The sequence below is a fragment of the Clupea harengus genome, chromosome 22, assembly GCF_900700415.2.
Source record: "Clupea harengus chromosome 22, Ch_v2.0.2, whole genome shotgun sequence".
NCBI classification, from domain to species: Eukaryota; Metazoa; Chordata; class Actinopteri; order Clupeiformes; family Clupeidae; genus Clupea; species Clupea harengus.
The window spans coordinates 4,621,252-4,645,881 of NC_045173.1; the positions used below are offsets into that span (position 1 = coordinate 4,621,252).

At 41.6% G+C, this 24,630-nt stretch overlaps 3 protein-coding genes and 1 non-coding gene across 8 annotated transcripts in view; all 4 read right to left on the reverse strand.

The window, feature by feature from the left end:
- The window catches only part of tmem131l (transmembrane 131 like), a 38,088-nt gene extending 34,896 nt beyond the window's left edge, over window positions 1-3,192 (reverse strand). The window contains exons 1-2 of the mRNA XM_012831854.3: window positions 2,917-3,192; window positions 2,120-2,190 (exon numbers count right to left, since the gene is read on the reverse strand). Of these exons, the coding sequence (XP_012687308.2) occupies window positions 2,120-2,190; window positions 2,917-3,040 (195 nt within the window). The 5' untranslated portion in view covers window positions 3,041-3,192. The remainder of the gene's footprint in view (window positions 1-2,119; window positions 2,191-2,916) is intronic.
- Window positions 3,193-3,475: 283 nt separating this feature from the next.
- On the reverse strand, window positions 3,476-19,165 carry mnd1 (meiotic nuclear divisions 1 homolog (S. cerevisiae)). Its single transcript, XM_012831694.3, has 8 exons — window positions 19,012-19,165; window positions 17,747-17,812; window positions 15,039-15,096; window positions 12,938-13,086; window positions 11,390-11,464; window positions 10,126-10,240; window positions 7,415-7,459; window positions 3,476-5,028 (listed from the first exon to the last, which is right to left on the reverse strand). Exons 1-8 carry the CDS (start codon window positions 19,012-19,014, stop codon window positions 4,922-4,924), a joined length of 618 nt encoding a protein of 205 aa, XP_012687148.2. The 5' UTR covers window positions 19,015-19,165; the 3' UTR covers window positions 3,476-4,921.
- Window positions 18,245-18,317, reverse strand: trnav-aac. The gene has a single exon. It is a non-coding gene; the product is annotated as a tRNA-Val (tRNA).
- Window positions 19,166-22,097: 2,932 nt separating the features above from the next.
- Window positions 22,098-24,630, reverse strand: part of trim2a (tripartite motif containing 2a) — a 28,228-nt gene continuing 25,695 nt past the window's right edge. For all 5 annotated transcript variants that reach the window (XM_031560492.2, XM_031560494.2, XM_031560491.2 and 2 more), the window contains 6 exons: window positions 24,253-24,356; window positions 23,916-24,083; window positions 23,539-23,707; window positions 23,359-23,429; window positions 23,098-23,238; window positions 22,098-22,807 (listed from right to left, as the gene is read on the reverse strand). In XM_031560492.2, the coding sequence (XP_031416352.1) occupies window positions 22,655-22,807; window positions 23,098-23,238; window positions 23,359-23,429; window positions 23,539-23,707; window positions 23,916-24,083; window positions 24,253-24,356 (806 nt within the window). In that variant the 3' untranslated portion in view covers window positions 22,098-22,654. The remainder of the gene's footprint in view (window positions 22,808-23,097; window positions 23,239-23,358; window positions 23,430-23,538; window positions 23,708-23,915; window positions 24,084-24,252; window positions 24,357-24,630) is intronic.

A 24,630-nucleotide genomic window follows, 5' to 3' on the forward strand; every position in this document is an offset into this window, starting at 1 on the left:
TTGTCACATTCAGGTAATTGCTTCTCACGGTCATCTAGCTTTCTGTTCAGTGTGTGCACTAAAAAAAACAACAACTCTGGTTTGTACACAGTCCTGGCTTTGTAAAATGGGAAACAAACACAGTGTCTCTGAACGAGACGTAAACAATTCCAGCCAATCAACACATTGCTTCAGGAGCACGGAAGGGAGGGGTGGCAGTTGATTGGCTGTTGAGCTAAAATATCAACAAACTTTCACCAGAATTGTGGACCTTTGACTGGATGTTACCAAGCTGTGACCACCAAACAAATTGTACATGTACATAGATTTCACCATCTAAAGTACTACAGACTGTCCCTCCTCCTTTCAAGTCAAACAAGGGGGAGGACCTGTGTTCATTACAAAGTTCTGTTTCTAAGACCAGTAGTCACATACCCTTCATCAAAGACGGTAGATAACATCATTGCACCTCTGGATCATGCATGTCTCAGTGCCACACTATGCCACCTGTTAACTTATCTGCCTCAGGGTAATGTTTGTTACCCTGAGTGAGATGTCAAACATATCTGACCTGAATAGACAGATACCAAAGTTGTTGGTATGCCGTAAACAGACATTTCCGTCACCTTACATGATCATCAGAATAAAGTCAACTGTGTTTCAAATTTATGGACCCTTTACTGGCTGGACTGAAACACATTTGAGAAACTTTTAGGAAAGTATCTTGTTTGATCGCACACCTGTGTTCCTGTATGCAGAAGGAGCAGATTAGTTTATGCCTGCCTCAGGGCTTCAGTAATCATACTTTTAGACATATAGCAGCCCCATCATGGCATTCTCCAATGGCCAGGTGTATCGGTCAACATCAATGACTATACAAAAACTGTTTTTTTTTTTTTACAGGCATTGGTCAGCATCGACTGACACTGAATAAGCTCACAACCACAGGATGCATGATATAACAAAGAACGCAGTAAATAAATAGAACATTCTTCAAAATAACATCTCCCGATTCGTTTACAACAAAGTGGCCTGTATTGAATGCAAGCACAAACACTAGTCTCTCAGCACTGTCCCCAATGTACAGTGCAGTCATAAAGTATTCAGACCACTTCACTTTTTTCACATTTTGTAATGTTGCAGCCTTATGCCAAACTTATTTTAGAATTTGTATGCACATTTTCAGAAGTATCCCTTTGCTATGACATTACTCTTGATCATCATTTGTGTTTCTACTCCTTGATTGGAGTCCACCTGTGCTAAATTCAACATGATTTGAAAAGGCACACACCTGTCTATATAAGGTTTCACAGCTGACAGTTGATCAGAGCAAAAAACTAAATCATGAGGTTGAAGGAACTGCCTGGATTGTGTCAAGGTATAGATCTGGGGAAGGCTACAAAAAAGTTCTGCATTGAGGGTTTATAAGAGCACAGTGGCCTCCAAAATCATTAAATGGAAGAAGTTTGGAACAACCAGGACTCTTCCTAGCAAAAAAGCACCTAAAGGACTGTGAGAAACAAGATTCTCTGGTCTAATGAAACCAAGGAAGACTCGAGGCCGCCAAAGGGGCTTCAACTAATACAGAGTAAAGGGTCTTAATACTTGTCAGTTTGATTTTCATTTTTTTCTTTTAAATACACTTTTTATTAAATTAGTAATACAAAAATAAACACTTTTGTCATCATGGGGTATTGAGGGTTGTCATAAGGCTGCAACATGACAAAATGTTAAACTGAAAGGGTCCAAATACTTTCTGAATGCAATGTAACTAATGCTTAACTGAACAGTCCATGTGGACATACCCTCTTCCCGCCTCGGACTAGCTGCATTCCTCACAATCACGACCAAAACAAATAAAATCTTTTGCCTAAAACTTTCTCAACAATTGAAACCACGCATCATTTCACACATTGGACATACTACTTAAATCAGATCACTTTTTGCTTCAGCCAACATGGATACAAATGTTGCTCTTTACTCTCATTCTACACGTGCTGTGGGAAAGGCAGTAGTCAACAATGAGGCTGGTGATGTCAGTGCGCATCTGAGGCGTGAACGTGTTTTGTTTGTTTTTTAGATCCATAGCTTTTAAATTAGAAAAGCACAGTAAGTTAGGACCTTTGATTATGCCACATACCTGTGTAGGAACTAAAAAGTCCACATCATCTGCCTGCAACACCTCCACCACGCTGGACACCGAAGTAAGGGCTTATTTGAATCAAGCAAGGAAGAAAGAACGCAGTGTAAACACATGGTACAACACAATAGCCTAAACACCGTTCATCATTAGGTCTATCACAATGGGAAATTAAAATGTGGTTTATACAAACGGGGAGTTTATCAATGCACATGGTCTGCAAGTCTGATGGAGCACGTTTACGTGTGGCTCGGGCTGCTCAAGGATGACAAAGGCGTGTAGCTATCACCTATCTAGACCCATTACGAGAACGCTAGCTTTGCTAGCAAATTACTACCGTCAGTTACCCATACAGAATAAATATGGGACTTAAACTAACGACATACCCAGTACCTCAGCCGACTTTCCATGTTTACAATTTTGTTGTTGAGAAAGACAATGACATTTCTCTACAACAACAGTTAAGATTGACCGCTCAGAGACGCGAATGCCCTGAAATATGCTGTGTATGTAACACAGGAAACTCAACAAAAACGGTCAGCCCGAAATTAAAGCTACATTTATCATTGCTTCTACTGAAGTACCAAGTAAGTCATATCATCAAACTTGTGATAAAATAGTAATTACAATCGATTTTAAATCCATAACTTTAAATTCAACGTAGGTACTGTTATGGAAACAGAGCAGCTTTCCAGTTTTCGCAGCTCGACTCGTACATGTCAGATTTCAAGCTTTCAGTTCTCTCCGACATTTTCGCAAAAGGTCTATCTGAAAAACAAAATTGCTCCGAGTCAGACCTGGCAGTTGGGCACCTCCGTGCTGAAGGCAGGACAACAACAGCTGTAGGATCCCAAGTAGTATATTAATCCACGTTTTTCTGTGGCAGTGGCTGCCTTGTTGGAAGTCCCTTTGCCCCGCCATGCTGCTACGTTCAGCTAGCAGCCTACCGTGTGTCCGCTAGTAGCAAGCTGCTTTCTCTTTCTCTCATTTACCCCTCACACACCCTCGTACCTCGCCCTTCTCCTAGCTCAGTGGAGTCGGCGCCGACTCTAACGTCGGACTGATCGTCTGCCTATATGCTGACGCTAAAACATGGGAAGACACAGACTTCACAAGTGCCAAGATTAAAATATGAAAATATTTACCTGTCCAAGGCATTGGGCCAGAGAAGAAATATTTTGGAAGTCTTTGTCTTGTACCCAAAGGCAACTCATAATGGTCAACTTATTTAATTTTGTTTTGGTTAAATGGTGTGCTTGTCACTTATTCAAGTAACCAATTCTCCTTACCCAACTTAAATACAAAAAAAAATACAACTCTCAAGCCAGCCAGACAGCCTAAAAAAGCTGTTTGTTCTTCTTGTGAAGGTACATTTTTATTGTCATGTCTCCTATAAGCAGGTGTAGGCATCAGAGCTTATGAAGACGCTCCTTATGATTACAGTAACCTTGGTATAAATATACGCACTGATCAGAACAACTAGCTGTCATTTTTTAAAAGCCGCCATATGTCAGGTATCTGCAGGAACTGACAAACCTTTCACCTGTTTGCAATTAATGTATACGTAGGCTAAATACAGACATACAACGTTACCTGAAAAGGGCAAATGAAACATTACGACAACATTATTGCTTTATGAACTGAAAGACTAAAATGATAAACCAACATTACTTAATTGTCAAAATCAGCATACCATGGACAATTTAGGGCTCCACCTTCAGGCTGATCGCCAAGGTATGGCTCAACAGGATAAACAGGTTGGCACTTGCACAGCATATGGACGTCTTCATGGGTTTATCACAAAGGAATCTCTTCATCTTTCCTAAGTAAACTGCATTTTACCATGGTATGAAAACAACATGAAAAGTAACTTAGAAGATCTGTTTGACATTGGCGGAAGATCTATGAGAAGAGGCACTGGATGTGGACACATGTCACATTTGATGGCATGATTAGAAAAGTTGGAGTCCAAAGATACACAGGGAACAGAAATAGAAAGGAAAGCCTTGGTTGCGGATTGTATGTCTGACTATCCAACTGTGGTCTTTCAGAAAGAAAAGGGAAAAAAGGTTTATTGTAGGCAAATTGGTAAATGTTAAAGGTGCATGTACTTTCAGTAATTAGAATTTTTTCCCCCCTCATAATGGTCCAAAATTGAAGTAATGACAAAAACATCACATTTTGCTTGGCACCTCAGCATCCATAACTGTTTGAAATATGCTTCATGATGCATCATAGAAAGCACACACCTAATGCTAAATGATTTCTCAAGGATCCATGACTGCAATTACTTACACACATATATGCTCAATTTCAGACACATTTTTATTTTTTAATCTCCAAACATGTCTATCCTTTTTAAACGATTAAACGTTTTGTTATTTGGGTATTCCTCTGTACATTTTGATGAACATTCAAAAATAATAATAATAATTGGGTCCCTGTTTCCCAACATCTCCACTAGTCCAGCAATGAACCTCATTTCCATCAGCAGTGGCATGGGCTCGCTTTTCACACCAACAGGTGTCCCAAAAGTCAGGCCCCATCTGAGAGTGGATCAGAGAGGGAGGGTGCAGCCAGGGGTTAGCATAGCACCTTCTCCAGTTACACATGTGAGCTTCCATTTCACACATCGGATGGCATGGCATCATCTAATGAGGCAACTCGGAAAATAAGGGTAAAGGACCTGTGTGACAGCATCATGAAGTTAGTGGTTTGCCTGTATTGAGTGATGATCTCTCTAGGTTTCCTCTGAGACCTCAGGTGGACGGCTCACAGTTGTGGAGAGAAGATGAGTAGTGGTTAATCCATGTAGTCAAAGTCTTCAGGTATTCCAAAGGCTTTGTCAATTCGGCTGTCCTCAAAGGAAAACTTTCTCTTGGCCCACGATTTAATGGCGAATACATTATCTAGAGAATAACACAAACATGACAAAACACTTTACTCTGAACAGACGATACAAATCAAACTTTGTATAGCAGTGCACAATGTACAACATACAAATATAGCAGACAATTAAATAACATAGCATAACTTATGCTGCGTTGAAGACAACGGTAAACTCGGTAAACCCAATTTGGATACTTTCTACTTCTGTAAGACGTGTGATCACCTGATCAACTCGGAAAACAATGGATGCCCACAGCAACATCTGTCGACTCACCTGCACGACCTTAGAAGTACATTAACCTTTTAATATAGCTGATCATGTTCATATTAATTAAGCTTGATTAGATTAGTAGGCCAATATCAATTATTGCAAATGTCGCTATGACTGTGGTTGTTGTGATGTCAAGTCGGTATAAATGGGGCAGATTCCCAGCAAAAAATCAGACCTGATCATGCATTAAAATAATTTTGTACAAGTCGGAGCTAGCATTTTCCCAATTTCCGTCGTGTCATGGACAAAGCATTAATGGTTCTGTACAGCAACCTTAATGTAAAGTGCAAATAATGTATTTCAAGGTCATTCCAGCTGTGAAGTTCCACCTCCCTGGTGACCGGCCTGGGATAAGTGGCATATTTTACAACCATTACAGGTATGAGTTTTTTTCCTATCTTTAATCAAGAGCACAGTCTTTCAATTTGAGAGCATTATTTATTCAATTCACGTTCAGATTTTGGGATGTTTTCCCTCAAATAGCCCCTGCTCACAAGCAACGTTGCTCTTGTTCCTGCTCAAAACTGTCTCCACTCAGATATACTGTTGTTTGCACAAATCACCCATGTTTCAGTCTGAGTTTGTCTTGCACTCAGGCTGCTTCTGTGCGCTCGCAAAACTTCTCACAGATTTCTGCTCTCTCTCTCTCTCTCTCTCTCTCGGATTGTTGCGAAATTACCCTATAAAAATTCACCAACCAATAGAATGCCAGGTATGAAGTTGACCAATAAAAAGTCACTGCCTCCTTGGGTATGTTCCAACTGCACCCCGCACATAAGTCCATTTCGTGAATTCATGAGGGGTGAGCATGCATTTATTTATCTAATGTTTCACCGTGAGAAAGCTTGTGTGTGTGGGCCCGTGTTTACAGTCAGGCTTTGCGTTGAAACCAGATATCTTAAACATAAATGGTGCTTTGGTCAGTGCTTAACACTCTTCACTCCCGTGTCCTCGGGGCCACTCACTGTCATAATCACCTTAGAGTCACTTGCACACATGTCACACGGTCCAGACATCTGTGTTGAGAATGCTGAAAGCTTGGGTCAAAAACAGGAGGCTATAAACTTGAGCTGCTCTCGACATGAAAGTGAGGGCTATGCCATTGTCCATTTTCTGTTTTCCATACTAGTGTGTGCATAGACAGACAAACCAGTTCAAACTGGCTGAAGAATTCTAAATGTGCTGTTACATGCAGATGTATGGACCATCTTGCTTTCATGTGGCATCCATTTCTTTGTTGACAGTTACATTGTTATACAACATCAAGAAACTTGGTGTGTAGCCATTATTTGCGGTACATCTGAAAACAGATTTCTTTTCTCTTGTGCTTAAATAGTCCATCATAACACACACACCCTCTTGTGTTCCAAGCTATTATATCATTAATGGATATATACATAAAGTATGGAGTGGATGACCACAATATTACCGCACATATAGTTGGCCTGACTGATTAGAAGGTGCCAGTAACTTCTCCAGTCTCTCTTCTGTCTTTACCACTTCCATTTCAATCACCAATCATTCCACTGCCATATCTTTAACATACTGGCAGCCTGCTCCCCCCACCGTTTCATTTCCGCCCACAGAAGAAGCTCTGCAATCCACCAGAATGCATTACAGAGGCCTTATATCAAAATGCACAGCATTCAGAGCCTGGCCATAAAAATGATTTATTAACTTCCTGCACAGACTCATAGATCATGGTGAGGGATTTAGTTTTGACTGATTCCCTGACTACAGTGCAGATTGAGCAGATGGCCTGATGAGACTGCCATCATTGTCAGTTGTGTTGTGGTGCTACCGAATATTCTGACCCAGATACCACCACCACCTTCAGTATGTCAGTTCATTCAGTGGTGGAGTGGCGGTAAGGTTCCAGGGAGATCAAAGGGCAAAACGGCAGGTATTGAATCAGTGTCGAGGCAAAATAATTCTGCAAAGTGCGGTTAACAAAGCCTTGAAGGTGGTGGCTATTGCACACAAGCAACACACTGCGGTTCCATTGAGCCTCTCAGGAACTGCTGATTAACATAAAATGTGTACAGTATTATGTGGTTCAGGCATCTTTATCAGAGGGAGCGATCAGCAAGGTCATTAATGCCTGATCTACTCACGTCATGGGATGTGAAGCTTACCTGTCCACCTGGATACAGCCTCTTTGGCAGTGATGTTTTCCTTGCCTGTGGAGAACAGACAAAATTAACAAAGCTTCATCTGGAGACCAGGATGACGATCACAGCTTAACATAATCTTCAATGGTTCATTAAGAATATTATGCACTCTGCATAGCATGTACACTGGTCATTCACCAATTTTTTTAAAATAATTGGGTGTATTTTAACATTTGAATAGTATCTGGTCAGAAATAGGACCGCTATATAACATCCATTCACAGAACCCTTCCGGGTATTAGTTAGTATGATTATAACTATTTTAAGTTGCTACCCAGACAGATGCATAACTGTTTCAGACAGGTAGAGTCAGTGTGCCTGAATACATCTCCTTTTCAAGAGCAACAAGCAGCTCATCAAACAGAGCCATCAGCCACTTCCACTGCAAAGCAGACTTAATCACAGCTCCTCATCCATTAAGCTCTTGAAACAGCCTGAGGTGGAAAGATGGCAGCACAATCTGCTCCCTCAGTGAAACTCAACACCCAGCCTCCTGCCAGAGCACTCCTGCTTGGCCGAAGGGCAGAGCAATCCAAATCCCGGGGCTTTTAGCGGGTACCCAACTTGGCATCAGTTTGTTTGTGGAGGGATGAGGAGGGCAGTGCTCTTTATTTAAAGCGGGGTAGATTGGGTGATTCAGAGTGGCGTGCCATCAACATCTCACCCAAATGCTCCATTGGAGTGTTTCGAATGGTCCCCAATGCCTCAGTATTGGTCTAAACACTCACAGGCAATCTGCCATGGACAACACTGGCATGACATATACTGAGAGAGACCACAGACCCCATTGATCAGCACCTGATCTATAAAATAGGCTAAATGCTGTGGATACAAATATAATACAACCTGTGAAACAATCCATGCTAAATCTAAACTCAACAGAAACTCCACGATTAGCCACAGCAATTAGAAGACAGAAAAGAACATAGTAGGGTACATACAGTAACTTGACAAACTGAGCCATGACTCAGCCTTTCAACAAACAGCTCCAATCCAAGCTTGAGTAACTCTTACTGATGTTTTATGAATAGAGCACAAGAGCTGACATGCATACAGTATCTGCATCAGTCATCCATTTCATGTGCTGCTTAACAGGACTTTCAGAGGAGACAAGAATGTACAGGTCCCCTCTGCATTGCCATGTACAATGACTTAACTCAGGCCTTAAAATGTTCCTGGTGTAAAACCCGGGCAACCCCTTGAGACAATAGCTTTGCTAGGCCCAGGCATTGTCTTCTGTGTGTTATCCAGAGGCAAGGTGGGTCAAGCCTCACCATAACATCTATAAAATAGCAAACACTCAATGCCAACTTGTGACTTCCTGTGTCCTGCGTCTGCCTGACCTGCGCTTAGCAGTTGGTCAAGTTTGTGAACCGGAGAAGATTATCTCCAAAGCTGTCGGCATGAGTGTGTGCTGTGGTAGGCAGCAGCTGCTGGATGGGAGTGAAGGTGATGAAAAGTCGATCTTGGCCCCTTTCCACACACATGGGGGGATCCCACTCGTGCTGATAGCTGTCGAGACGCTGTTCCTCTGAATCAGTCACAGCGCTGGGCCCAGCAAGGCCACAGCGGGCTGGGGCAATGGTGCGCACAGTGGGATACTGCATTGAGCTGTGTGTGAATCACCTCAGGCTGAGACAGAACAGGCAGAAACATGCATGCATGCTTGCACACGCACATTATTTATATTATATATATATATACATACATACATACACACACACACACACACACACACACACACTGGTGTCTGCTGTGAGCTTTGGGCTGCAGGTTTCCTAGTAGTGTGTGAGAAACTAGATCTTCCTATGCAACAGGAAGACCCTCAAGAGTGTCCCACCAGCTAAAATTAACATTTATGTGACCTACAAACAGTTGCAAACACATGGCCTCACACTCCCCAAACCATAACACACTACAGGAATGGCCAGAGTAAACAACTCCATTAGGACCAGAGGTGCAGTTTTTTTCACTCTTTACTACTTAAGCTGCAGGGGCACATTCTGACCGAATTCATCATAGTTATACACTGAAACCACCTAGGAGAAATGAAAGCAAGTACTTCTCCTTTGAGAACTGGACAAGTGGACCACCGCAATTAAGCCATGGCACAACTGGAACAAGCCACTTTAACAGAAGAAAACTCACTGTGATGGAACAATTTACCCTATGGGGTTAACTGCCCTTAAGTTCCAAGTAAACAAAACACAAATGGACACATTCACAAGGGCTCTCCCTTGCTTACGGCCCCCATGACCTGCTTGGCATGACTGTGATAAAAATACTAGTCAGTAAATCAGCCGTGAGAGGGGCTGAGCTGCGACAAACTGTTAATCTGGCCTGTTCGGGTGGCACCCTCTCCAAGGTCAGTGGCAGGCGGAGGGCTTACGCTCAGCAAAGACAGGACATACTGACTGAGCAATGAAACTGTAGTAGAGCGTCTGCTTCGGAGCAAACCTACACGACAGGCCTGCTGCTGACTAGAACCTCAAGGGCATGCAGTTGGTCCAATAAAACCCAAGCACTTGTGTGTCTTTGCATGTGTGGTCCAACATCGAATGCCTTTCTGCTGTGCTGCCTGAACAGATCCCATGTGCTCAGAGGCAGAGGAGAGAAATGACCAGGTGTATAGAAGTGAATCTCCAGAGAGGGCAGTTAGATAGGGAGTCACTCACGCATCTCATCCACTACTCCTGGGTCACACTCCTTGTACTTCTCCAGCTCAGCCTTCAGCTGGAGCTTCTGCTCTTTCAGGTCCTTTAGTTCCCGAAGAAGTGCAGCCCTGTCCTCCTTTACACACACACACACACACACGCACACACACGCACACGCACACACACGCGCACACACGCGCACACACGCACGCACGCACACGCACACGCACACACACACACACACAAATTCGAGAGAAAAAAGAAAGACAAAACAGAGGGTTATTTGGAAGTGCATCAGCATAACCAGAACAAGTGAAGGGTTGTGAGTTTAAGGCAGAAGCTGGTTTGGCATTCTGATGACTAATGGGGAAACGTCAAAAGAAGATGGATTATTAGTTTGCCACCATCATATTATTTCTTAACTGACAACCTCTTACGGAGGATCACCTGTCCAGATCACAGATCAAAGGCAGAATGAGCTGCCAAGTACAGTGACTGTTGTGCACGGTTGAAAAGAAATGAAGGGCATTTGAAATGTGACGAGACCAAAGTCATTTGTCCATGTACACAGACCCAGTCCATGCTACACCAATTTCCACAAAATGTGCCCTAAAAATCACACTATACATACGGACATCAAGTACTGGCTTTTTCAAGAGCTACTGATTTATCAAACAATCTTTTCAGTGATCTATTTAACAAGGGCAAAGGGGCTCCTAGGGGTTGGTGGAAGCTGATTGAAAGGACAATCAACCAATGATGGTAGAAAATGAAAAGCATAAGGCATGAGTCATCTAACAGAGCAGTGCAGATAGATAAAGTTTCCTGTTACTGAAATTTGAAATGTAACTGCAATGTCTTTGTGTGGTCATTTTACAAAAGAAGGGAAGCCAACTGATTAAGGCCTCCCATTTCTGGTCAACTGCTGACACTCCTCAAATCCAAGGCCACCTGGTGACTCAGGACACTTCTGACCCAACTCTCCCACACATACACAACAGACAGGGGGAGCCAGTGCTGTCCACTTCTGCTTAATGCTTACTAGGAAAATGTCAGTAAATGGGAAATTCAATCTCCGCCTCTATTGAGCAAACATTACAGGACATGCAGTCTTACACATAGAAATAGTCACAAGCGTCAAACAGCCTGCCTTCGATACATTTTTTTTTAAATTTTAAATATTGATAACAGCATCCCCTTCCTGCAGCACACAGAACCTTTCTGTCAGGAGCCTCCCCACCCGGTCCTTATCACTGAGCATCCTCTTAGCTTTGAAAGCACTCACTGTGCCTTGGCGTCCCACTTTAGCTACGTCCACAGCTTGCTGCAGGGCTATTTTCCGTTGTTTCCCTTCTTGATGCTGTGGCAGATAAAATACAAGTTAACATACCATAATACTGCTGTCGTTACGTAAGAAGGTATGAATCAAATGGATCAAAGTTAGCAAATCCCATACAAATCCATGCAACAAGTCCTGGAACCCACACATCCCTAATCCACCAGCCATCACTGCCGTTGTCATGGAAACAGAGAGAAGAGCGCCTGCTCGTGTCATAGTAATTGCCCCTTAATTCACCAAACCCCAACCTGGATAACATTCTCTATCCATTTTTTATGTTGGCTCTTCATATAAAATCTGAAATGGACTTCTACATAAAATCATTCAGAACATGGATGAGCTCCTCCAATTGGATAAACAGACAATTCTGACATTCAGACAATCTGCAATGTGGCTAGAAAAATAGCATGGGATGTGTTTCCCAAAGCCTTCTTAATGCTACGTCATTCGTAAATGACATCTTAAGCTGTTCTTTAAAGACCCCCTCAGGTGAAAATCAAGTCTTTAACCTTGTTAAAAGGTCCATATGGTTTTTGATATGAAACACGACATATCATGAGCGTAATAAGCAATCCACGCCATGACTGAGTATATCCACCTTGGAACTGTAGTGTACCAATAAAAACACGGACAGCCAATCAGACAGCCTGGGTTTCATATGTCATAAACCTAAGGAACCAATCCTGTCAACTTGCCTGGGACATTTCAGGATTTTTCAACCTGGGCCCTGTTCTTTTTGGATCCAAATGTTTACTAGGGACAATTAACGATTGAAACGGTCCAGTTCTGAGTTAGAACGCTAAAACCGCAACCGCAAAACAGCTATACAATGGAATCCTATGAGGGCAAGCCAGCACGTAAGTAGTAAACTGCTTGTTTTCGCAACTGACAGGCTCGTAAATGTTATAATAAGGGTCGGACAATATGGAAAGACAACATTTGCCTCTGTTTACCTCAAAAACTGTATAGAAACTGTAGAAAATCTTTGTAATTACTTTATGTACAATCAGTGTTTTACCTGTCTTGATCTTCCAGTCTCTGACGTAGCACCCCATTCAGTGCCAGTGCATTAATTAAATTACATTTTATCTATATAGCACCAAAACAATAAAATTGTTTCATGGCACTTCACAGAGCCCAGAGCCTGAACCCCCGTAGAGCAAGCACAATGGCGACAGGGGCAAGGGAAAACTCCCTGTTAATCAGGAAGAAACCTTAAGCAGAACCGCGGCACATAAGGGGGGCCCCATCTGTTTAACAGATTTGGCTACACATTCACAGATCTATGTACGCATTAACAGATTTGTCTACACATGTACAAATCTCAATACACTTGCCAATCTCATTATGCATTTAGATGTTTATACATGTACAAATCTGATTACGCACACACAGATTGAGATACATATATTATATACACAACCAACCCTCCACACACATTTCTCAGTAATTCTTTGGAATTCTGTGTCAGACGGGGAGATGAGATGGCATCACCTGTTTTTCCAGTTCTTCAATCCTTAGCTTGCGGGCATGCACAGCTTTGCTAGGGAACGCCCAGTAGTAGTTAGAGGTACCCACTCTCTCACAGTCCACCATGTTGTCATCCACCAAGCTCTGCAATACGTCCTTCACCGACATGGGTGCTTAGAAGACATACACATGCTTTTATAAAAAAGTGGACAAAATGGATTCTCAATCCAATTTGAAAGGAACGCTTTCACAAATGAAAAAAAACATCCCTGTACCAAATAATGACTCACACACACCATTGGTGACTTACAGCAGATTAAAAACACAAACTAACACAAGTTGTGTGAAGCAAATTTGTGTAAACAGACATTTAAAAATAAAATTAAAAAAAAGACAGAAGTGCAGCAGTACATAACAGGTTAACACAGTGTTTTCAACACAGAGCATTTCAACATGACAGACACTACCACAAGCAGTCGTGTCCGCAGAGAAAGAGAAAGAAGCACACAAATCATGCGTGCTCAGCGGCAAGTCATTTCCCCTACTACACATCTGAGATAGATTTCACACAACAACCTAACTGCATTGGCTAATTGTGCATGGCTGACATCTGAAGTGCGATGAGTTATGCAACATGGCTGCTGCAGAGAGCTTCTGAACTGCAGTAATGAAGTTTAGTGCTTGGTGGAGAAAATAACACTGGCGCTCTTGTCTTGGACACAGACCTCAGGGCCATCAGACAGCCACAAGCAAATAGGACTGAGTTGCAGCCGAAGTGCATCTCTATTCTTGTCCGAATGCAGTCATCTCAAGAGTGAAGGGTAACTCAAATGTACTAGGTGTTTTTAGGACTCATATCATTTTGTTGGTAACTTACAACTAGCGTTTTAGATATCAGCCTACAGATATTTTTTAATGGCACTTAACTTAAAGTTAAACTTTTCCAGTTTTTTTCCATGTTTATTTAAAATAGTATTTGTTTGCTGATCAACTTCCATCATATGCTCGTGTTTTAATTGTTTTTTTTGTTGTGTTAGAAGCAAACAGACCTGTACCTAGTCTACAGCAATTCAATTTGATAATATACTCACGGTCTGACAGATTTCAGTAAGAAACCCACTAATGGCCCTTCAACCTCTAAAAACACCCCCAAATACTCCCCTCTGTCACTAAATCACCACCACAGAGGAACCTGGGCCTAGAACATGTGCTTTTAATCGCCTGCCACAAGCACCCGGATCGGATTTCTCACAATTAAGATGACGTGCAAGGCATGGACCCTGCCTAGGTTCAGCTCCACACACACACACAGAGCCACTGTTGTTTTTTTCAGCCTCGATCCTCTCATGACTGCGTCCTGATGCCGTTTCACCCATTTGTGTTTACATGGTAGGTTTCTCTTCGCAGTAAACATGTGGTGTTTACGATAACAATGGCAAAGTGCTGCTAGGCCACAAACTTGGAGGCTAATTTTGCTTAAGTGAATTGAAATTCTTCAAGTTTTATCATTGGCTATGCTCACTGTCTCCCTACTACAGGCTATATAAAGACGTAATCACACCCTGGAGAACTTGGTTGCTATGGCACTGTGGCCCATGTGCCTTTGCTATTGCGGCTGTCAGCCAATCAGAGTTTATTATGGGATGGCGTGGGCTCCGGTGTTCATGGGAAGAAAATTATGTGCAAACATGTTAAACATGCCTGGAATGCTTGTTCCTAAACAGGCAAATTACACACGTGTGAGGCAGGCCTTTTAAAGGGTCAGGGGGCACTTCATTCCCAATAAAGGCTGAGTTTGTGTATTTTTGTTAAGTGGAAAGAAATAAACTGTTCTGCCAAGACAAGGTCATATTTACACGAGGAAATTGAATTAAGAGGAAACATCATTCCAGCTCATATGTTACCTCTGTTAAAGCTCCAAACAGTTTGCTCAAATGTACTGCTGATCAAAACCTATGTTCACTTGGTCTCTTAAGGTTGGTATTGTACTCCTGGAGCAGTTTCACCCTTAACGGGGCCTCCTCATGGACACATTAGACATGGCTGATGAATACTTCCACAGCTTAAACGACATGAACCCTCTGGATACCTAGTGTGAGAACCTCATCGCAGATCTGATACTCACTGATTCCTTTCATTTTGGGGGCCATCTTCTCAATGTCCTTCAGCTGAAAAACATCTTTCTATAAAAGGGATAAAGAACAGACAAAATTACTGTAAAAAAAAAAAAAAATGCATTTGTCCCGGTAGGTACACTCCTGACGTAGCATATAAACAGCAACAGTTAAATACTGAACCTTCTGTGAATGTCCATGAGTTCCACATTGAAATAATCATTGCTGTTACCGTCAGCTGCAAAGTGCTGGAAACGATTAGAAACTTGGGGGGTTGGCAGTTTGTAAAAGCTCAATAAGAGACCTCAAAAAGGTTAGAGAGACCTGATAATGTAATGGTTATGCAAAGCTAAGAAAGGAGCTCACTGGGTGTTACATTTAATACCGCATAAAATGTAAAAACGAGTCAGGAAGTACTAAACCATGAAGACACAGGGGATCACTGAGGTCTGGGAATAACAGCATTTTGGTCATTGCGTTAGATCATTGCTTTAGTTTATCAACAGCATCACATTTTCTGATTCTATGTTGAAGAAACAATGTTGGTGGTTGTCCTGTATCTTACAACCGGTGTTTTAGTACATTGATCATGCTGTTTCTGTCTTTGGGTGCCAGGGTTCGTATCCCAGGGGGCCATCCCAAACCCAACCCAACCAATCCCCTCATCCTAAGCTTGTTCTGTGAACAGAACTGACATCTGCAGAGTAAACAGAACACACCTATGTTGCCTCTGTGCACGGTGTGCCTTCCAGAATGAAGTACAACCTGTTATGATCAGCTGACTTTCCTGAGGGGTAACACTAGAAGTAGAGCCATTGGTTCTGGACAAACGTGATAACTAGATTGACCTACATGGTAATCATGGTTGACCTACATGGTAATCATGTAAACTTGTAATTATACCGTAAACATAAGATGAACTGTATGAGGAGGGGTTAAGAATGGTGATCATTACATTCAAAATGCTGTTGTTTTGTGTGGCTCAAAGGTTCTTCCCAGTTATCTTGTTGATTCGTCAAGTTTGTTTTGAGCATACAACTGCACAGTTCTACAGTCTTTTATTTGGATTTTAAAGGTACAGTGTTTAGATGTTACTGGCATCTAGCAGTGAGGTTGCAGATTGCCACCAACTGAATATCCCTCCCTCACCCCTTTCTTTCCAAGCGTGTAGGAGAATGTATGTGTCCGTCAGATGCCAGTAGCTACTTCCAAAATGATGTCATTGTCTACAACTGCATCGAGTAGTCAAAAAAATGTCAAGTGATGAGGTGACTTTAGATAGATACTCTAAATTGTATTGTATTTGTATTGTATGGAGTCATTTAGTGTGTAAAACTAAAGGCCATGGCTTTCATGGACTGTAAATAGTGAAGTTTGTTAGTCAGTAACTATGCCCATGGCCATGTTTTTCACTAAAGCTATCAAACTTAATTGTATTTAGATTGGTAGGCTAAATTACCTGTCTAGCAAGAAAACGTTTAAAACATTTGTCCCTCATCACCGATTTCCATCTTGGAATGGCCACACCAATGTTTATCCTTGTTTCCTGCCATGTTGTTTTGCTTCATGTTTTCGTTTCTTTCATAACAAGGCTTCACGCTCCCTTTCTTTTTTTTTGTGCTGAATAATAAGTATGATCCTCCATTTGTCATAATTTGGGTTCTCAAATTTCTCACAACAGAAAATGGTTAGCCAGCACCAGCAACCACGGAGTCCTCTTCTTTCTTCTTCTCATCTTTCAATCAATCACATTCAAGCTGCCACTTCAACGTCAAAAGGCAGAAAACCCTCTCTAGACCCAGTGTTGTCCGCTCTGGGCTACTGTAGCAACATGGCGGTGAAACATGGCGGTGCAACATGGCGGCCTCCGTTGAAGATAACCCACTCCTATGTAGTTATGAAGGGCTCATCCTATGCTTATGAAAACACAACGATTTGTAGTTACCGTAATTTCCTGACTATTAACCGCAGTTTCGACATGATCAACTTGATTTTGTAAAATCTCTGCAGCCCTGTGGTTAATACTCAGGTGCGGCCTACACGTGGGAATGCATTTCTTTGCTTGGTAGTTAGTAATGCTCATAGTAACTCAGGTAAAGTGTGAATGGGTCTTTCTCCCCTCCTCTTTCACATCCCATTAATGTACCACGTAAAAACAACATGGGATAGAAAAAACTTTATTCCCACTCAGTCTTCCATAGCGATAAAGTGACGGTGTCATGTATTTTTCCCTAACTGTAGCCTATTTAATGGGATGCTACGGAGCGCAAACCTCTGCGAGTGTGTAAAACATGTGAGGTCTCATGCCAGTTAACCTCTCTATCTCAGGAAGCCATCTTAACAGTTATGCAGCTGCTAGCATGTATTAACACGAATTCATGTTTATATGTGTGAATATGAACTTGTGTTAATACGAAGCTGCATAGGCAACCTGAAAGTTAATACCTATTATAATTAGTTATAAGTTAAATTAAGGAGACTGTAACATCAACTAGCTTTCATTTCATGCACATGCCACCCCAACCACCCACAGACTAGGGGTTGGGGTGGGAGCGATTATCCTTGTTTCAAGGAATCAATTTAAATGTAGCCATTAAATGTAAAAATACTGCAAAAAGTACTGCAAGTGGGGTGGCTGGGGCGCATACAACACCTACTTAGGTCCTACTACATCCACAAGTAAATGTTCAATAAAGCAATGCAAAGGCACAGAACTCACAGTCTCAAAGAAGATCTCCATCATGCGACTGCGCTTCTCCTCCAGGCTCAGACCCTTCTTCTTTGACTGAGAAATGAAGGTGAACATTTACAAAAACAGCAGTAACGGGCAACACTACCAGGACAGACCTATGCCATCTTTCTCCACTATGGGGTGCAAATGTTCACTTTTCAGTATCAAAGTCTGTGTTTTCAGTGTCTAGGCTTTAAATGTGCCTACAAATGTGTTGTTTGGTAAATGGAATGCCCGTTTGATCATGAACTTTCTTTGCAAGATTTTTCACCTAAAACAGATCACAGCACAGGTCAATTAATTGCATTTGCAATTGAAAAACCCACCACAACTACACCAGGCGCACCTCTAATTGCATGTCATTATCCTGTTATTGCTATGTTCTGCTTGTTTTGCCCACTTTCGTTCACATTTCCCCAACTACAGTTACTGCACTGAACAGCAATAATTTCAATTTAAAATAAATAAATAAATAAATAAAAAACATGTTTCCGCCCGGTCTCGAACCGGGGACCTTTCGCGTGTTAGGCGAACGTGATAACCACTACACTACGGAAACTGAAGCAATCTAGTGTTTATTGACATTTTTACCACCACTCAAAATTCATTACTATTCGTTTAGGGTTTTGTAACAGAACTGAACGTTAACTAGTCAAGCTATAGGAACCAGTTGACAGCCGACCGAAGCAACAACCTTAACATTCGTTCAGCAGCTATACCCAGAGCCCCGATATAGGCTACCTAATGCTATCTTTAGCTAACTTCTGCAACGCCATATGCCTTGTTTTATGAATGTTAAGGCTTTAGAAATAGAGATAGCTAAGTTAGTAAGCTACGTTTATTTTCTAACACCGTAGGAGACGAGAAAATGGTAACGTTATTGACGTCATTCAAAATAAGTAGCTTTTTGCTAACATGACTCCCAAAGGGGTTCAGCTAGCTAGTATATCCTACTAAGCTTTCACTTTATATATTCCTGGCTAGATAGCTACAGGACAATTTGTCCAGTCAGTTTGCCTAACTGGCAGCTAGTTAACTGTGAGCCATTCCAGATAGCAATTAGTTAGACAGCTAAATAGACTTAGCATAGAACTACAGACATGTTATCAAACGCTATTGATAGCTGTGCTCAGAACAACATAGATTACTAGCTAGTTATCTCCTACTGAAACATTTCCCTATTGTGACTAATAACTGTTGCATAAAATGCATACACTTTTTGATCACTCAGAAATTTGGTTAAGATTACTTGCCATTTCAACTTCCAAGACTCAGCGTTCTACCTAACTTGGTCTACTTGAAATCATTTAATGTTTCCCGCGGTGTCAGCGAGCCGTCTTCCAAAGTGCGCATGCACCATTCCATTCCTTTTCTAATCTCTGGCGCCCTCTTCTGTCACTATCGCTGCAAGTGACACTACAGGTGATATTTATGTAATATAGCACAGAAAGGATCAGTGCATCTCCAGCAACTACAGGTCAGCTTGTAGCATGGTTGTATTATTCCCCGTGGTGAGATATAGATATCACAGTCAGTGTGATCATCTCCACCGTGTACTACATTTGGCTTGCACACCGTTGTTGATATGACAGCCTTCACAATCGAACCGATGGAGATTGCACGGAGATAGCCTACACCACTGAATTTTATAGCAGATACTAACTTGAAATAAACTGCCGAAACTAATCTTGCGCTTCCATGGGACCTAGTGAAATTCTGCATCATCAAAAGTTAATAAAACAGCGTACTAGTCAGCAACTATTTTAACTATTCACCTATTCTCTATATCAGATGTAAACATTGCAAAATCATTCTGTTGGATCAAATGTTTTCCTTTTAAACTAAAGCATGTGTGGGAGTATGTTACTACAAAATCTAATCATGGTAGTTCATGCTCAGATCTGCCAACAGGATATACGGTGTCTTTTCCCTGCGGTCTGCATTTCCCTGTAGCACCTATTCTGCTTGCTAAAATTGGCCCACCCAAGCCAGCAAGCCAGCCTTCTTACCCATTTAAGGTTTGAGAATAGGTTGAGGTTGTGACCAGTACCTTATCGCATCATAAGGATACATCTTAGTGAGTGCTTGAGGGACATTTACAGGGTAACCAACCACCAGATGGGTTGATAGCTTGATTATAGCTACCCAGGTTGGACCAACTTACAATATAATACCATTATCAGAATACTGTGGTCTTAAACTCCACTAGTTTTCTCTGACTTGCCACTTGTCCTGGTTCATAGGTCCACAGATGGGCAGGGCTGCTGTAGTGCCACTTGTCCTGGTGGCCCTCAACAAGCCCCTTGGCTGCCCCTCATGCTCAGCTCTTTTGCAACGCTGAGGCTAATCCTAAACCACAAGGCCAGCAGTCTGCCAGGGGAGAAATTTACTGCCACTCTACCCCAGAAGGACATCTTGCTCACATCAAACGGCTGGCTGAAGCTCAATACAACTGGGGTTATCCATGCCTGGACATGCACCCCGTGAAGGCAACCAGGCTTAAATCACTCTCCAAAAATATGACTTGATACTGGCATTATTCTATTACAGTGCGGTAAAATAGCAACAACATTATGTTATGAGTATCCGGACAAGAGATATAGTCGATAAGAAATCCCCTGATGCTGAAACACAGCATACCAGTTCTGGCGAATTGAGACAGTAAGGTTATAACACTGTACGAGTTATACTTTAATAAACTAATTAAGTAACAAACACACAGATGAAAAAAGATATGCCTTTAAAGACTGCATTATTTATTTCTGTGCAGAGTGTTAGGGAGACAAAGCAATTATTGGTCAAACTGTAAGGTAGTTGTGATCATACACTGCAAACACAATATGGCTAGAGGGGATTATGACCGATAGCCTACGTGTGTCTGTGAGGACTCAATACAACTGGGGTTTACAGTGGTGTCAAGCGTGTCAGTAACAACTACTCTGAAGTTGGAATGTGTGAAAAATGTAGGCCTATTATTTTAAGGCTGTTTCAAAGAGCATATGGGTGTGCAACATTCAAGTTGATTCTACCATAGATAACATACAGTTGTTTGAAAAAGTCTTAAAAGATAACACAAAGGATGAAATACAAACAACACAGACTCATCTTAATATTAAAAAAAAATTCTGGTTTCCACGTGAAACACACACTTGAAAAGTGAAGACTGGGAAAGCAGTAATTAACATCTCTATGGGCACTTTTTCATTTGGCATCATAGTCACCGTATGTACACAATGAGATTAAATAATATAACAAGAAAACAAAATGCCTACTGTGCAGGAAACCAATATACACATGCAACGTACACATTCAAAAATAATATTCAAACCTTTTCACATTATTGTTTCCTGTGATAGGAAGTATTCATAGACTTAGATGAATCAGACTGAATGGACCCAAAATAATTTCCTCATGTTGCACCCTGTTTAGCTTGATAACATGTGTCTGATACCAGTTTCAAAAGCAGAAGTAATAGCTTGTCCCTTTTTGCTGTCCCACAGAAGAATAAAAGAATACAGTTTTCTTCCGTCAGCCATGCCGACTTGCCATAGCTCATTGTTTATGACACATAAAGTCATGAAACAATCCCCTATTGCTTATTTCAATCAAATTCGATCACAAACATTATACATATTAAACAGCATCTTGGAAAAGAACCAAAAAAAAAACAATCCCTCGACACCCCAAAACCTTGTGCTCATTGCATCTTACAAAGAGCTACACTAAGTGCCCTACTTGATGGCTGCATATTGCAGTTGCATTTCAAATGGTCTTATTTGCACAACCACGGAACCACACATGCACACTCACACACCAACCTTTTCTTCCAACAGAAATATGACATTTATCCCAGGTCCATTTCAATTAAATCAATGTGCACATTACTGGCCATTTGACCACCTGAAACATGTGTGAGAGGTTTACCCCCGCGCAGCTGTGACCACCTGAAACACGTGAGAGATTTACCCCGGTGCAGCTGTGTGGCTTCCATGCAATAGAACACCAGCATCCTTAACATGCTGTTTTTTCTCTGAAATTAGATTTATGAGGCAGGGCTAGTGAAAGAAAAAAAATGTTTGCCATTGCTCTTCCAGTGTTAGAAAAATGAAACATGATCGTGAAGGACTCCACCCATACGCATGGTACATTTAGAGCGGTCATGAACAAAACAAAATTGACCAGCAAAACTGCAAATGGCCCTCATATTTCTATGCTGATTTTCGGACCTGTTTGATTTTTCTTCTGTCACCAAAGACACCAACATATCACTTATTTTTACATCCAGTATTTAATTTATTACTATCACTATCAAATATTAATTTAACTACAAATTATACACATCCACTGTCCATTTTAGGTGTGCACTATTGAATAATCTAGTTGTTTAGTTTCATTACCACTTTTGTCCTAGTAAATGAGGTCACCAAACTGAAAAATAAATCCATAATCCTCTTTGTTGTCTGGAAGATACAAATTAAATTAATATTATTAGTAATAAAAGGAAGGAGGTCTGTAACACTTAGCAAATGATGTTCTTTGGGTCCTAAAAATAGCCAGAAAATAGGGGTGATGCCCTACTGTAGTGCACCTACAAAGCTTACTGGGTTGTGACAGACTGTGTTGAATGCTCTGCTCTTTCCTGATAGAGTCTACAATAGTGCACGTAGCATATATTTTGAGTGTCTAATGCAATCACACGTTTTCAACCTCGTACATTTTTCCAGTCAGTTTGCATCAGGCCAGGCACCTTTCTCAGGACAGTTCCTACACTCTACTGAGATGGTGGTTTGGGGTCACTGATGAGATGGGTGAGAAGGGGTAGGTGTCCTCCTGGCTGAGTGCAAATACACAGGAAAGGAATGATGGTGTGTGGGGGGGGGCATTGCAGGGGATCCGTCACTGCAGGTAGCGGTACACTTTGAAACAATGATTCCCAGAGTCTGCCACCACAACATGGCCGTCAGACGTAAGGGCCAGACCCTGAGGGCCGTACAGAGGGTCCGCCGACGTGTTGATGTAGGAGAGGAAGGAGCCGCTGCCATCAAACACCTGCATCAGGGAGGTCCGTTAGACGCAAAAAGGGGAATGTTGAAATGATAAAACAGGTACCAACTGGTTTATGAAAAATCTCAGAAAATGTAATGCACATTTTCATGTTGGTTGTACTACTTTTTTTCTACCTTTTGTGAACAACACGAAAGTATAAACATCTTCCTTGCAGACATATTTGTAGTGTTCCAGTCTCCTATGTAATGCAATGTATCCACTAGCTCCCATTGTGGCCAGGAGTGTGCACTCTCCATCTAAATCAATTAACTTTACATGAGCAACTATCTCACCTGTATCCGGCTGTTGCCCCAGTCTGCCACTATGATGTTGCCATTGATGTCCACTGCCACCCCTGTAGGGGCATTGAACTGGCCATTTCCCTCACCGTTGGACCCGAACTTCAACCGAAACTCTCCCTCTGGATTAAAGACCTGCAGACATAAGGGGAAGTAATCAAATGACTAGACACAGATATTATCATGGGTCTGGTCTGATATCTGTTACGGTAACACAGGCATTATCATGGGTCTGGTCTGACAGGTGCTTCTTACCTTTACAGAATGGTTGTGGAAGTCAGTTACAATGATTTCATTGTTCTGATTCACTGCAGCAAAATGAGGGCCTACAGAAGAAAAATGATCTTACTATTTAGTTACGATAATATGGTTATCCATTACTCATTGCCTTCTGGACCAGAAGGAGACATCCACACATATATTCACAGACAATACCTGCAAACTGTTTGTCTCCATTGCCACGGGTTCCAAACTTGGTGACCAGTTTGCCGTTAGTCTGGAAGATGAAAACACAGCAGGCCTTGTTGTCCACGACGATGATGTGGCCGTTGCGGTCCACAGACACACCCTTAGGTCCCATCAGCTTTCCTGAGCCAATTTTCACCTGGAGAAGCATTCAAAGAGTCAAGAGAGCTGACATCCCTTCTACAATTACTGTTACATTATATCACCTATATACAAAACACTAGGATATAAATGGAGACTTGCTGCATGTTGCTTTGCTCATTGCCAGTTGCCCGTCAATGAAAATATGCATAAAGATTTAACCAGCTGTATGTCGTTTGGAGGTATAATCTGCCTGCTAAACCTACCTTGAATTTCCCCTCACTTGAGAAGATGCTGACCCACTTGTTGTCATAGTCAGCAATGATGATATCACCGTTTGGGTGAACTGCAACACCTGTGGGTCGCTGCAGTTGCCCTGGTGACCGCCCTCGAACTCCAAAACGACTTTTAAACTGTCCATCATTTGAAAATATCTAACAGAAAGCCATTATTAAATTCAAATGTGGAATAAGAATGAATAAAGAATTAATATCATTACAACATAATAACTTTTTTCTAACAAGCATACAAAAATGTTGGCAAATGTACTGAACCCTCTGAATGGAAATTATACGAGGTAAGCTTACTAAAGAATGATTGTACCTGAACACACTGATTGTTGCTGTCTGCTATTAAGACTTTGCCCAGTGAGGATGCTGCCACTCCCTGCAGGTTGGTGAATTCACCTTTATTTCTTCCCTTTGTGCCTGGAAAACACACATTTCAATTTCAACATCACCAGCCACAGAGAGATATTTAGCTCTCTATACCATTAAAGGGACTTCTAAACATCTATGACTCACAAGGGGATTGTTGAAAAAAGTATCATATTGGGAAGGACTGTATTGAATTTTCTTGAAGTAACTTGACGATAAACTGCTGAAAAGTTCTTGATAAGTGACATTTCTCTTAAACAAATCCTTAAACTGATTAAGTAAGTGTTATTTTCCTGCCTTTTTCCAATAACACAATAGTGCCTTG